The 15195-nt window shown below is 27.0% G+C and overlaps 1 protein-coding gene and 1 long non-coding RNA gene across 2 annotated transcripts; one reads left to right on the plus strand and one right to left on the minus strand.

The window, feature by feature from the left end:
* Positions 1 to 1210: 1210 nt before the first annotated feature.
* On the minus strand, positions 1211 to 3168 carry LOC132934850 (uncharacterized). Its single transcript, XR_009663100.1, has 2 exons — positions 2609 to 3168; positions 1211 to 1520 (listed from the first exon to the last, which is right to left on the minus strand). It is a non-coding gene; the product is annotated as an uncharacterized LOC132934850 (long non-coding RNA).
* A 48-nt stretch (positions 3169 to 3216) lies between these two features.
* LOC132934848 (DNA repair protein Rad60) lies at positions 3217 to 15195 on the plus strand. The gene is made up of 9 exons (XM_061001230.1): positions 3217 to 3504; positions 3800 to 3869; positions 6003 to 6072; positions 6134 to 6199; positions 6301 to 6384; positions 6472 to 6628; positions 6715 to 6837; positions 6902 to 7046; positions 14638 to 15195. The coding sequence occupies exons 2-9, from the start codon at positions 3815 to 3817 to the stop codon at positions 14952 to 14954; spliced, it is 1017 nt and encodes a 338-aa protein (XP_060857213.1). The 5' UTR covers positions 3217 to 3504; positions 3800 to 3814; the 3' UTR covers positions 14955 to 15195.

Raw genomic sequence — 15195 nt, forward strand, 5'->3', positions numbered from 1 at the left:
ACCTTCTAATAGTGGTAGAGAATGGCTTTCTTACAACTAAAATGAATATTCAAAATTTAAAAACCTGGAAGAATTCAAGTTCTCAGAAAATCAATATAGACACATTTTAAACAATGCAGATATAAGTAAAATAATGAGCATGGAAAATGAAAATTTAGAAGATGCACAATTTTCTATAGACAATATTCCAATTCAGCAGCTAACAATACATTTAAAAAACAATATCAAAACATTGTAGTCAAGTACATTGTGTAAGACAAGATTTAGATTTAATAATAATAATTTTTATGTTCAAATCGCATAATTTATGCTATACTGAATTATTTACAGACATGCAGTTAACTATAAATTATGTGTTTGATATTTTTTTATAGATATATAAACCCCACTTCAACCCTATTGTTATTTTTTTATTTAGTACCAGTGATTTCATTTCTTTATTTATAAGTATGTATGTGTATATAGTTTCAATAAATTAATATCACTAAATTACTTGTACTACCCAGTTTATATTACTTAGTACCTACACTCTCAAAAGTTATTATTTATATATAAATTATATCTATTCTTATATGATAAGCCAATCAGACATCATTTACGGGCTGCACTTACTATACATATATATTTTAGTGAACATTGGATTTTAGTTATAATTCATTTGAAAATTAAAATAGTTATTATTTTGGACTCGCATCTTTCCTAAATGAAAGGTAAGAGCATTTTATTTGCTTACTTTAAATAACATATTTTTGTTATAATATTTTAAACTATTGCAACAAAACCAGTTTGAAAATTAATTTCAGTGAATGTGTGTACGCTAATGATTGATTACAGCAAAGCAACACGTTTGATTGTGGTTTGCATGTATATTTACATGTATATTGCATCACTGATTCATATTTCTTGAACACGCTGTCAAATGATGGCAGAGAATGGCTCTTTTATAATTTAAAAAAAATTTAGAATTAGTTGATTAGAAATTAGCACAAGATGATAAATATTAAAAAAAATGATACTAATCTTTTAAAATTCAGAGGATATTAAAAATAAAACAAGAGTAGCAAATGAACAATTAGAAAATTTGTTTTTTTTAAAAATTATTTGTTCCATTCCAATTCAGCCTTTCTATTAAATAAAAAAACAAAATAAAGTAAATTAATTCATATAATATACCTGGCTTGTTAACTTATATATAAAAAAATACTGTATAGTTTTTATAAATTAAGTTTTACTTATTTATTATTTTAATTTTTTTTTATTTAATGTTGTTTAAAATATCTCTACAAAATCTAACAACTAACATTAAACAAATAATTGATATACAGCAGTTAAAATATTTTTGTAAAAACTTTTGAATATTTCAGCATTTAAAAGGTATACATGTTAACATATAAACATGTATTCGCGTACACTAGTTGCTTTCATAGTTCGTCATAGTTGAGGTGAGACAGTCAATTGACTTATTTGTATTCATATAGCAGTTGAATGGTTGTAAAATTACTCCATAATCAAATTGTAACCTGTAAGACATAAAACAAACCTATCAAAAAGACAGAAATAAAAATATATTAATATGTATATAAAAAAAAATATACATTTGGGTACCGTACCAATATTTACCATATTTTCACACATTCATTAATGTCTTAATAATTTAATTGAATTATTTAACCTTTATACATTTATTTCAATTCTATATGATCTTAATATTATTGGATTATAAACACTGCAATTTAATCTTAAAGTTGTTAATTACTTAAATTAAATAGGTATTTAGATAATTAATTAGTTATATTTATAAAAATGTCAAATTTTAGTCAGCATCGATTAAAATAAATTAAAGAGTTCAATTTTACTCTTTAAACATTAACAGAATGTCACACCCACATGTATTATCTTCAACTTACTAACAGATATAATACCAAAATGTATGTTCAACATTCAACAGTTCCAATTTTTCTTGTTAGCTTGAATATTAGAGTGAATTGACTATTATCAAACTTCAAGATCTTATAAGAGATTTTCACTTCTTTTGTAATATTATCTGTGTTAAATATCTCGTTTGTTTTTTACAATATTTTAATTTTTAAATATTAATATTTAATACCTGCTAATGACTGGTGCTCATGAATTGATTAATAATTAATAATTGTTTTGTTACTCATAAATTGTTTGTAATTGTTATAATTTGGTGACAATAAATATTATTATTATTATTATTATAATTAAAATATTGTACAAAACAAACGAGAGATCATAGACAATAATTGTATCATTCAGTTTGTTTATAAGTCAATACACAATATACAAGCTAATTAGGTCTGCCGAACATACATCTTGATATGTTATCCAATAGTAAGATAGGTTTCTGTTAGTAACAAATGTGCGGACGATATATTCTTATAAATGATTGCAAAAAACCAGCACTCGAAGTTCTAATATGCATCATATTCAATTTAAGAAACACATAAACAATATTATACAAAACAAGTGAATTGCTCAATTGTGGTAAAATAATACAATAAAATAATTACTTCAGAATAATACCATGAAATTATGTTCAATCAAAAAATAATAATATAATAAAATAAATAGTTAAAATACCTACCATTAACAATAATATTATTCTTGAATAGAAATTCTGTGGTCTTCTGTGAAATTAACTCAACAAATTCCACTATATTGTGAAGACTGCAGGGTCATTTATTTCTTATTTTTTCATCAACTGTAAGTATAAGAAACAGATACCTTACACTATTACCTAACTATAGTTCAGCGATCTTTACTATGTAAAATGGTAAATCACCGTTCGTAAAAAACAAAAAACATTTACATTATATAATTTTTATCAGCCGTGATAATAACAAACACAGTTAAGATAGAGGGATATTAAGATAAGGGATATTTAAAAATGCTGATTATCATTTTTACCGATATTATCACAGAATAAAATGATATTATTCTCTTGTCAGCACGTCCTGCACTGTAGAACTCGTCCATTCAGTACATTCAGAACATTCAGTCCATCCAATTAGACCTTCCCAAATGAGGGAGCATGCAGATATACCATGAACTAAGATAGTATGGACTGGTGGCGACACGATGGGCGGGTGGTAGTGGTGCGGTCATGTTTTAAAACGTAGTTTCCGTAAAGAGGGAAATCTTGCAGCCGAAGCGATCGTAGTGTTATTTTCATGAACTACCAAGTATCAACTATTCAACTGTGTTCCGTTCGTTCGCTGGTCGGCGGGCGCGCGCTATCTTAGTTCATGAGATATACCTACATAACCATTTCTTTATCATGATTTTTTGTAGTTAGTAATTTGTATTCGCTTTGCGCTAACGTTGATTGGTGCGAACCGAAAATGCTGAGTGCCATAGGTTATTAATTTGTAGTTAGTACGGTTAAAATACATTAAATTCAAATATCATACGCCGGTTGTCACAGTAAGATCGTTCGTGTGGTAGAATTACATATCGGTTGCCAGTAAGCAGTCGTACGAGGTTAGTAGACATTTTTATATTGTATTTAATTGACTTTACACCCGCATGCGTTGTCTTACAAATGTAGGTACAACAGCAAAAACTGTTTTGCACGGGTAAGAGCCTACAGTCTGAATAGTTTTTACTTGCGCAAAACTGTTATTGCTATGACTTACATTTGTAGGGCAGAGACAACACATGCGAGTTTAGCGTCCTTTTAATGAACCTTTGATGTATGCGGAATACCGTTAACTCGCCGGATACCGACGAGTTTAATAATTTACAAAATATAATAATTACCTAATAATGATTGCAGCTTTTCAAACACACAATGGATTTATCCGATGAAGATGAAAACCCTTACGATTTTGTTGCGCAATATAAAAGTAAGTGCCTGTTATTAAATATTTTTGTACCAATGGACGTTTGTGCTGTACACGAGATAGTTTAGAAGAAGACCCAGAGTCAGAACTCGAGCACATTAGGTTTAATAAATTATTGAATATTTAATACCAGCTAGTGCCAGGCACGATAAACTTACACGTTTTGTTTTTGTTTAATAAACCTACAACATTGCAAATTTGCATTATGCAGAACCAATTTTGTTTATCAAACTTTAAGGTAACAATATTACTTAAGGCACCTCACAGGCTTCTATTGATACTTTAATTTTAAGGCGAGTATAAACTTATAACTATGTTAAATATTACAATTTTAAAATCCTCATAACTTGCTTAAAAATTTAAGTATAAATAAAAGTCTACATTATGCCTATGCTCTAGATGGACCCTAACCTACCTAAGTTTAGCAATGTGCCAATTCACTATAATTTTAAAGCTTACAATATAAGATTAGTACTGACTACTGATGAAAGTTAACTTGTTATATTTATGTTTGTGTAACGGTAATAAAATATGCAGGTTCGGCATCCACTTCAGCCCTTTTCCCTTAATTGATAGTAATTATTGCTGTGTCCAGCACTATATTTTATTAAGTATTGTATAAAATCTAGCTCACTCGAATTCAGGCTTAACTCTATTATCTATCCTTGAACATTTTTTTCTAAATTAGGATCTATCAAATTACATTCAACTCTTACACTTCAATATTTGGAACTGAAATTATTAAGAATCGGTATTGGTTATACTAGGTACTAAAATGCATAAACTGGAATTAAGACTGAAACCTTTCATTAATATATATTTAAAAACCTCTGTATTATGTATAATGTATAATGTACAAATCCCTTATGTACCATTTGTAACCATACAAAATAAAATATCTGGTGTTATTCGGTTCTAATACAAAAGCCAAAGGTCGCATTAACTTGTTAAAAAGTTAAAGTATTTTTGTTATTTTACTTATTCAGTTTAACATTATATTGTTATTTGTTGTAACTTAACTTTTTATAGTTAAATATCATTGTCGTGCAGTTAAGTCAATTTTATTTTTGTGTCATGCTAAACCAACTGGACAATACTGATTCTTTTTGATTAACTCTTTTTTGATTTTGGTCATTTATTTTCTAATTATATATTATAATAATCTCATTTTTTACAGTGTTAAACGTCTTGGTAAATGTTTGTGTGTATCAGAATACTAGAGCTATTTATGACTTAAAAATATTGTTACTTGATAAAAAATTAACTTTTTTTTAACCGAGTTAAGTTAATTTTATTTTTTATCATAACTTTAAACTTTTCTAGTTAAATTTTTTTTTGTTAATTTTAACTTAACTGAAAGCAATTTAATTAAGTTAACTTGATTTGCCATAGTTAGTTATTTTCGTTAACTTGCCCACCTTTTCAAAATACTATGTTTATTATTGCATTATAATTTTTTTAATACATGTTTTTGATATAGTAAAATCATGTAATCAGCTCTAACTTATCGTTTCCCAACTTATTGGCACCCGATAACTTGCTATTGTTAACTTCTATTAAATTTTTTTGAGAATCAAGCTAGATACACTATCTTATACATAAGGGTATAACTTAGTAAAAGACTAAACAGTTGTGAAAACCTTAAAATGTGTATACAAATTTTAAATATATGATAAAAAAATGTTTTCAAGCTTTGTAGGACGACTAGTTTGGTGTTTCCATTGACTGCTAATATGCATTTTTGTGAAAAGTTATTACCTATTCTCTATCCAGCAAGAGAACATGCCGTGGCCCGACAAAAATAGGTTCTTCTGTGCATCCTCACGTAACACACTATAATGGAACCAGGGCTCGATGATAGGGTGTTGCGTGGAGATAGGCAGAGCATATTTTAATACAATATTTGCAACAGGACAGTTTATTATCATTTTACTTAATTAATTGTTTATTTATATTTTAAGCTTAATGTTTACTCACATTCGTCCAAACCTAAAAATCAACTCATTTTTTTGGCATTATCTTCAATATAAACATTGGTTGGGATTTGATTGTTTTTATTGCTTACTGTAAATCATATTTTAGTTAATCTAAGATATCATATCCTAAATTTCTATTGATTTTATGTACTATTTTTAGAACTTCAAATGGAAAGGAAAAATAAAGTTTCCAATGATAAACAACAACCAATCGTCAACAGTACCATAACGTAATGTTAAATGTTGTATTATATATTATAAACTGTACATAATAATGATCAATTTTAATAGTTCACAGACTACAACTTCTGTAAATGTAACACAAAGTTCCTCTACACAGTCTGATGCATTAACTAAGTAAGTTTTATACTTTATTTAAATTACCTAAAAAATAAAATAATGATAAATGCTTTTAAAATATTGTATTTTACATTATAATATTTATTATTATTTTATAGTTCAGTTGTAAATACTATAGTCAATTCTACAGCAAGTACTAATGGCCAAGGTCGTAATGCTCGTAGTCGTCGTCAGCCAAGAGGGTACATTTTTAACTTAAATTGAAATTATGTATAGTTTAATAATGCAAATAATATACTAATTAATTATTTTTTTATGGGTTACTTCAGAAGAAGAAATTGTGCAACTGAAGAATCTACTAATGCAGTTGGACCAGTAATATGCATAGGAGATTTTGATGATGGTTATGATATGTCATTGCCTAAAGTGTCTACGGAAAAAACAACTAATGAAAAAATGATGGAGGATGCTGGCAATATTATGGATGTAAGTTATGTATTCATAGTTTAAAATATTTTTTTTTATACAAATATATTATTAAACATTATATAATTTATATCTACATTTGTTAGAATTGGAAAAAAAGACAAATTGAAGAAGCTGAAGTGGAAGATGCCTTAGCTTTAGCAAATCGTGTTATGAATGTAAAAGTCTATTGGCGACAAATGCGTACATATCGTTTTCCTCTTAGAATGGTTGGATATTTTTTGACAATTGGTTATTATTTATACATTTGCTTAAATAATTTATAAAAATTAGTTTCAGCCAATTTCAAGTATTTACGAACATTTTGCAAAATTAGAAGATATAGATCCTTCACATGTTCGTTTGGATCTACACAAAAAGACTCTTTCACCAACAGACACACCAAATTCAATCAACTATAAAATAGTAGATTTCATTGGTAATATTATAATTTTAAGTTATTTAAATGTCACTGCTGATCAGCGGCAGATCTAAGATTTTTTTATGGGGGGTGCTTAGGTTAAGGTATAATATTGTATTCTGTATACTACATCCTGATGGCATGACCTTTTTTTAGTCCTAATAATGTGATAAATATTTAAAATGATAAATATAAGTGACAACTTTAAAAATACATTTTAAATCAAATATCTTTATTTAAAAAAAAAAATAAAACAAATAAAAATGTAAACAAAAAATTTAAATTATATCACATCCACTTATTGTATTTTTATTTCTTAATAATTGATTGACAAAAACAAATAAAAATAATAGGTCATTTTGAATTAGAAATTCCATCCTCCTTTTTTTTTCCGAGCGAAGGTGTCAACTACTTGGTTTATAATTTTATATCTATCTTTTTATGAATATTTAACATTGCCAAACCATTTAGTCGTACTTCAGACATAGTGGACCGTAAATAGTTTTTGAGAAAGATCGCTCTGCTGTGGCTGTGGAAACTGGTAAAGTGGCAAAAATTTGTAAAAGTATTTTTAAGTTGGAGAAAAATTCATTGCAGTGTTCTAATGCCTCAACTATAGTTGGTGGATTATTTTGAATGTTTGCCCACTTATTTTTCCACAAATCTATTTCTGCTTTCAATTCTAAATCTGAACCCTCAATATCTTCACAATAGAATTTAGCGGATTCTAATATACTTTTAGTATCATAAAAGTTAATGTTTGTAGGAATTAGACCTCTAGTGCAATAATATTATTAAATTTTTCATTGAATCTAGAATGAAGTTCATGTATAATATGATCCAAAAATAGTATAAATATTGTAACTTGAAACCAATCCATAGGCACACGGATAATTATATTATTTCTTTGAGTTTGCTGACCACAAAGTCGAGGGATTTTTATTTCTTCTCCAAACATTTGAGCTTTTTTGCGGAGTCTGTGCAGGTCAACATTTGGATAATGTTAACTTATGTCTAATAATATTATTATATGTTCATAAAATGAGGTTAGACCAAGTATAACATTTAAAATCTTGTCGAAAATTTCATTCAATTAAGATAAAATCTATACTTTATGCTTATCGGTCATTACTTTAATAAACCATTAGATAAAACATATTATCAAATCCTACATTAATCCTAACAAAATTTAATAGTGTTGTCACTAAATTATTTAAAAATGTATCAAAAATGTATGGAATTACAAAATTTAAAATTATTTATGAATTATGATTAGTCGGGATTTGTATGCATTTACATATTTGTAATGAGTGTATGCATTTCGATGGGAGTAAGAAATGTGGACGATTTGTGTAACAGATAATGCATAGAAAAAATTTTATTTTGCATATAAATGCATACTTTAGAAATGACTGCACATTTGAAAGTTTTTGCATATTCAAGCATATTTTGTATAAAAGCTTATTAAGCCAATTATTTTGTTTCAATTTCCTCGTAGAAATTATTATTAGTTCATTACGTATTGTTGGGAAATAAATGTTATTCTCCGTATGTTATATTTTTGGACAGTTTATGTTAAAATTATATCTCGTTTATCACAAGTCACAACATGGTCATCGGCAACAATGCTGACTGGTTTTATTATTAGACTTATATTTTTTAAACACGCAGCGTAGTGTTGTCGCGTTGCCGTTGTCGGGCATAATCGTCATTCGTCAGTCAATTGTGCACTAGTGCCCCCATATATCATTCGTGATCCGCGTTCCGTAAATTTATAAATTAAAATTTTTATTTCATTACAATTTATACATTTTAAAATGCCGAAAAGTCGAAGCACTGTTCCAACTTTAATAAAAACATGGATTGCTCTTTATAATACAACAGACGAAACCATTTTTACCACGGACGGCGCTGTAGTATTTTGTCAATTGTGTGACAAAAAAATTGTGTGCTCAAAAAAATTTCAATTACAACAACACGTTGATACCGCTTTACATAATAGTGCTCTAAAACGTAGAGGAAATTAAAAAAAAAACAATTATTTGTATTGGATGCAAAACCGAAATCCGGTAACGTTTTTAATGAGGATCTTTGTGCAGCTTTGGTAGTATCTAATATACCTTGGAATAAACTTCAAATTCCCGAATTCAAGAATTTTTTGGAGAAGTATACAGGTAAGCATATTCCTGACGAGAGTACATTAAGGAAAAATTATCTTGGTCCATGTTATAATGATGTTATTATTGCAATCAGAGAAGTTATTGGCAACTCAGATATTTGGATTGCTGTTGACGAAACAACTGATACAAACGGCCGCTACATAGCAAATTTAATGGTTGGCGTTTTAAAACATGATACACCAAGTCAACCCTATATTTTAGCATGTAAAGAACTGCCTAAAACCAATCATTCTAAAATATCTCGGTTTATTAATGACAACTTAAAAATATTATGGCTTGCAGGGGGAAACGATGAAAACCTACGGTTGTTTTTATCAGATACAGCACCATATATGGTCAAAACAGGAGATTCATTAAAGGTCTTTTACCCAAATATCGTTCACGTAACATGTGTAGCACATATCGTCGACCTAATTTGCAAAAGTCGTATCTCCATTTTTTGTCATTTTGGGATTATTTACTCATAAAATAAAGAAAAAAAAACTGCGTCTGTTGATACAATCAAATTTCCGATTTCATAATATTATCCTCCATGAAATTGATAATTAGAAATCGTCGTATCTCCAATATATGATGAGATCATGAAAAAGTCGTATCTCCATATCAATAAAATATTATAATATTATTCTACATAATACATAATACATAATAGATTAAAAGGGAAAGCATATAATGGCAAAAATTTGATAGATGGTAAATGGAATTATGAAATAAAACGATCTGCTAAAACTATGAAAGAACCATGCAATTGTAAATTTAAAAATGAAGATAATTCAAAATTGAAATGTGGTGAATTCACAAATGATCAAAGACATGAAGTATTTAAGTTATACTGGGACTTAGATAAAAATGCAAAAACACAATTCGTAACCAACTACACAACTGTAACAGCAACCTCACGAAAAAGAACTTTGGAAATTCAATCAAGAAGAAACTCGTCTATTGAATACTATTTACTAGCAAATAACAAAAGAATTAGAATTTGCAAAACAAATGTTTTTAAACACATTAGGTATTAGTGACAAAATAGTTAGAAATTTGGTCTGCAATAAAAATGTCATTTCTAATAATGATATTATTGACAACGATTTAGACAGTGTTAATTTTACTAATGTTATTGAAGCAAATAATGTATCTGAGAGAAAAGGATTACTACATGCGTTTTTGGATTCACTACCAAAAATGGAAAGCCATTACTGTATTATAGGTCTAGTTCTTCTAAACTATATATAGAACTCAATTGGCTAACTAAGAAAAGTTTATAAAATGATTTTTATTGTTCAGATTTTTGTCAGTCGAGAAATACTAAGCCAATGAGTAGTGCAGCATTTGATAATCTATTAAAGGAAAAAAATATTTCACTTTTTCAGCCAAAAAAAGATGCATGTGATATATACACCGCTTTTCAGACAGGTAACCTTAGTATAGAGGAGAAAGAAATACATGATCAGATGAAGAATGAAGCAAGACAGGAAAAAGAAAATGATAAGTTGTCCATTAATGAGGTGTTTACAATGGACTTGCAATCAGTACTTCTTTGTCCTAAGTCTAATGTGTCATCGCTTTACTACAAAACAAAATTAATTGTTCACAACTTCACTATTTATGATATAAAAATAAAATTAGATTACTGTTTCTTATGGAATGAGTCTGAAGGTGGTCTATCTGCCAATGAATTCACTACAATTATAGTATACTTTCTTCAAAAATTTGTTATTGAAGTAGCAAAAGAAAACAATGTTAATATTATACTATTCAGTGATGGGTGTACATATCAAAATCGCAACTCAACATTAGCAAATGGCCTACTAAATTTGTCTATCCTAAGTGGTGTCACAATCTTACAAAAATTTCTTCAGCGTGGTCACACTCAAATGGAGGTCGACAGTATGCATTCTACAATAGAATGAAAAATTAGAAATAAAAAAATTAATGTACCAGCAGATTATGTATCTATATGCAAAAGTGCCTGTACTAAAAGTCCCTATACTGTTGAATACTTATCACATGATTTTTTTAAATCATTTACTTCCCTTCAGTATTGCAAATCTATTCGTCCAGGGAATAAAAAAGGTGATCCAGTAGTGACAAATATTAAAGCATTGATGTCTGACCTCAGCACTGATTTCTGACCTCAGAAACAAATAAATTATAAACTTGGATTTTCCGAAGATTGGTCAGTACTTCCTCTACTAAGGAACAGTAAACAAAGTGAAATTAATTTTGAAGCATTGCCCCAGCTGTACAAAGAAAGAATAAAAATCAAAAGAGAGAAGTATGAACATTTGCAACAATTAAAAATATCCATGGAAAAAGACTTTCATTCATTTTTTGATAATCTTCCTAAACAATGATGTAAAATTATTTTAATTATTATTAGTGACGAATGTGATAATAAACAGTTATTATTATAATATTTATTTCTTACTAGTATTTTTATTATGTTTAAGGGTGTTAATTTTGTTGATTGTGTTATAAAATTTGATAATGTTATTTTTTATAATATTTAAAAGGATGTTACATTTTAGCTATAAGTATGAACAGTGATTAAATCAAAAGGACTTGAAATACATTTTATTTTATACTTATACAATACTAATTTGTAAGATTATTTAAAAGGTCATACTATTATTATGATATTAAATTTAAATAAAAATACATTTCATCTACATTAAACACAGTAATAATAATAATAATAATTGTATTATGATTAATATTATAAATAATGATGTTCCATTATTTTATTTTATTTAAGTCGTATCTCCATTTCTTTGGAATTATAAGAAGAAAAAGTCGTAAGTCCTTTAAATTTTAATTAAAAAAAAAAAAAAAGTTTAAATTGATAAATTATAACAAAAATATAATTACTTAATTAAAGAAAAACATATCAATACTTATTTTAATAATGTGAATTTACAAACTAATTTTTTCCTCTCCTGTAAAATTTACTATTTTGGACATACAACCTTTGCGAATTAGGCCGACGAATTATGTTAAACAGAGTAGCAGAAAAAGTTAGAGAATTGTTCCCTAATGTAAACAAATTGATTAACAATGTAAAAAAAATGTTTTTTAAAGTCACCTTCCCGTATTCAACTTTATAAAGAAACATTACCCGGTTTACCATTGCCACCTGAACCAGTTATTACAAGATGGGGTACATGGATAGAAGCAGTTATATTTAATGCAAATAACTATGAAGGTATTAAAACTGTAGTAGAAAAACTAGACAATAATTTGTCGGCAAGTGTAGAGAGTTGTAAGAAAATGTTCAATTTGCCTACAGTAAAAAATGATTTAGCATTTATAAAAATTAACTTTTCTAGACTCATTCAGGCAATTACAAATTTAGAAGATACTAAATTGACTTTAGTACAATCATTAGAGATTATGAAAAATATCATTTCAGAACTATCAAATATACAGGGTGACAAAGGTTCTATTATAAAAACTAAAATAACTCAATTGCATCAAAAAAATAAAGGGTTTCAAGTAATGGAACGAATTGGACAAATTATATCAGGTAACAATGAAATACAACTTCCAGAAAACTTCAACCCTTGCTTCGTATCCAACATGAAATATGCACTACTGACATCAGTAGATGTGGAAAGATCGTTTAGTCTGTATAAACATATACTGAGTGATAGAAGAACAAATATGACACCTGAGCACATGGAAAAATATATTATTGTCAACTCTTTTTATAAAAATTAAAAATCATACATTGTATCTATTTATCAAAATATTTTTTATTAATAACAAAATTATGTTTTTATTGGTTTAAATTGTTTTTTTTTTTATAAAATGTCTTTATATTGTATTTTTTTCATAAATATGTACCAAAGATATGGTATTAGAGGATTTAATACATTTTTTATTTTTTATTATTCTTAATAATTAAAGTATTTGTTTTATTTGTTGAATATATTTTTAAATATTTACTGTTCTTTAATAAGTGTTTAAAGTTGATGTCTATAATTAAAAAATTAAGTTCATATAATTTTATTGAATTATTATTTATGGAAGAAATTAAAAAAAATATATTAAAATGCATATATTTTGGGTATAAGAGCATATTTTTGCATATTATTAAAAAAAAATAAGAGCATATCAAGTGCATATTTTGAAGTTTTTTGATGCATAAATGCATACTATTTTGGCCTTTTTTAGTGCATACAAATCCAGACTCTAATTATGATTCACGCCTTGCTTATTTTAACTTGAGCAAGGTAATACCTAATTAATTTTCTTATTGATTTAAATTCAAAGTAATAATAATATTGACCAGTTTGGTACTAAACAAATTATAAATATTATAATACCAAACAAATTTCTATTCTTCTTTTAAACTGACAAAATATTATCTTGTTTTAAAATATTTAGTCATATTGAATCAAACCATTCTTTTGTGTTAAGATAATTTAGTAAAATGTAAAATCTAACTTTTTTTATTTGGTTTGTATTTTTAATATCATAGTTGAAGACATTATTTCACAAAAACTATTGTAACAATTAGCAGTGGTGGGCTGAAAGGCTCTATTTGACACAGTTGCCCCCCCCCCCTGATTGCTGTGCAGAATTACATGTTAAGGCCAAATCTTTTAAGCTCTTTCGAGCTCATTTTTTTACATCATAGCTTTATTATAAGTAAACATCATTTATATTAACAACATTTTTTTGTTTATTTTGAAATTCGAATACTAAGTCAAATAACAATAAAATATGTATACAATTGATGTCATTCCCTCAAAAATATTCTCCATCTTTTTTGTAATGGGTGTTTTTACTCTAAGGTTACTTAAAACAGAAAAAATGATTCCTTGTAATGTGTTTTGTCTATGTTGCGCGTGGGCCAGAGAGAGAAAACAAATAGTGCGCTAATATCCTCTTAATATGGTAGTATCTATCAATATGGTAATATAAACTTTTTTTTCCATTTATTAAGCCACTGAATATTTTTACTGGTCATAGTTGGCATTTAGTTAAATCTACAAAGGGTTTTTTTAGTTTATTTCACAAGTATCTTAAGTTCTATAATAACATTTCTCAAACTTTGGGTTGCGAGAAGTTTTTTGAATTATATAGATTCTAGGAAATGTATTCATTATGTACCTACCAATATTATATTCATTATAATTTATAAATTAATAAAGTAATAAGTTATAATAATAGAACCTACTCAAATTTTGTTTTTAGAACTAATTTTTAATCTTGTAAATAAACCATTTGGGTGGCTATAGATTTTCGGGGATAAAATTTTTCACCGTCCTAAAAAGTTTGAAACCCACTGCTCTGTAATATTCTCTACAAGTATTAATGAATATCTCAGATTTTAAAACTTATAAAATAATATTAGGTAATATTTTTTAAGTCTTTATTTTATTTAACAAGTTGAATAATGATTGCTCTATTATTTTAATTTTTAGATGGTGAAATAGAATTTTATAAGAGCCCCTACGATACACCCGATGTTGTTCCAGAAGTCAAAGAAGAACCACAAGATGATTTAGTCAAATTTTGTATTAAGCAAAAAGATATAAAAAAACCAATTTTTATGGAAATTAAAAAAACTGACAAAATGCTGATTTTATATATCAAACTATCAGAAATGTTAGGATTTGATATAGACTCGTTTACATTAGAGTTTGATGGTGATAAAATTAAAAAAACTGATACAATGGAAAGCTTGGATCTAGAAGGAGATGAATGTTTTGAACTCTTCCAGAAACAATCAAAAAAATAGATTTACTATGAGAATAAAAATAATAATACCAGTATATTTAATAATATATACTAACTATAAATAATGTGTTTATCTTACTTATTAGTTACTAATATTCCTTATTTTATTAAATTGTCAATAATTAATATTATTAACATTTTGCTTATTTGTTAAATAGGTTGTTCAATGATAGAAACTCATCCTTTAATGTAATTTTTCTTTTTATTATTTAATATTAAAGTATCAATGTAACAGTCCAATA

The sequence above is a fragment of the Metopolophium dirhodum genome, chromosome 1 (assembly GCF_019925205.1).
Source record: "Metopolophium dirhodum isolate CAU chromosome 1, ASM1992520v1, whole genome shotgun sequence".
In the NCBI taxonomy this organism is placed as follows: domain Eukaryota; kingdom Metazoa; phylum Arthropoda; class Insecta; order Hemiptera; family Aphididae; genus Metopolophium; species Metopolophium dirhodum.

Bases quoted from the DNA above. Each gene is read 5' to 3' on its own strand.
- LOC132934848 (XM_061001230.1), top strand. From the start codon at position 3,815: ATGGATTTATCCGATGAAGATGAAAACCCTTACGATTTTGTTGCGCAA. The intron at 6,073-6,133 runs GTAATGTTAAAT...CAATTTTAATAG, and splicing joins ATCGTCAACAGTACCATAAC to TTCACAGACTACAACTTCTG. The intron at 6,200-6,300 runs GTAAGTTTTATA...ATTATTTTATAG, and splicing joins CAGTCTGATGCATTAACTAA to TTCAGTTGTAAATACTATAG.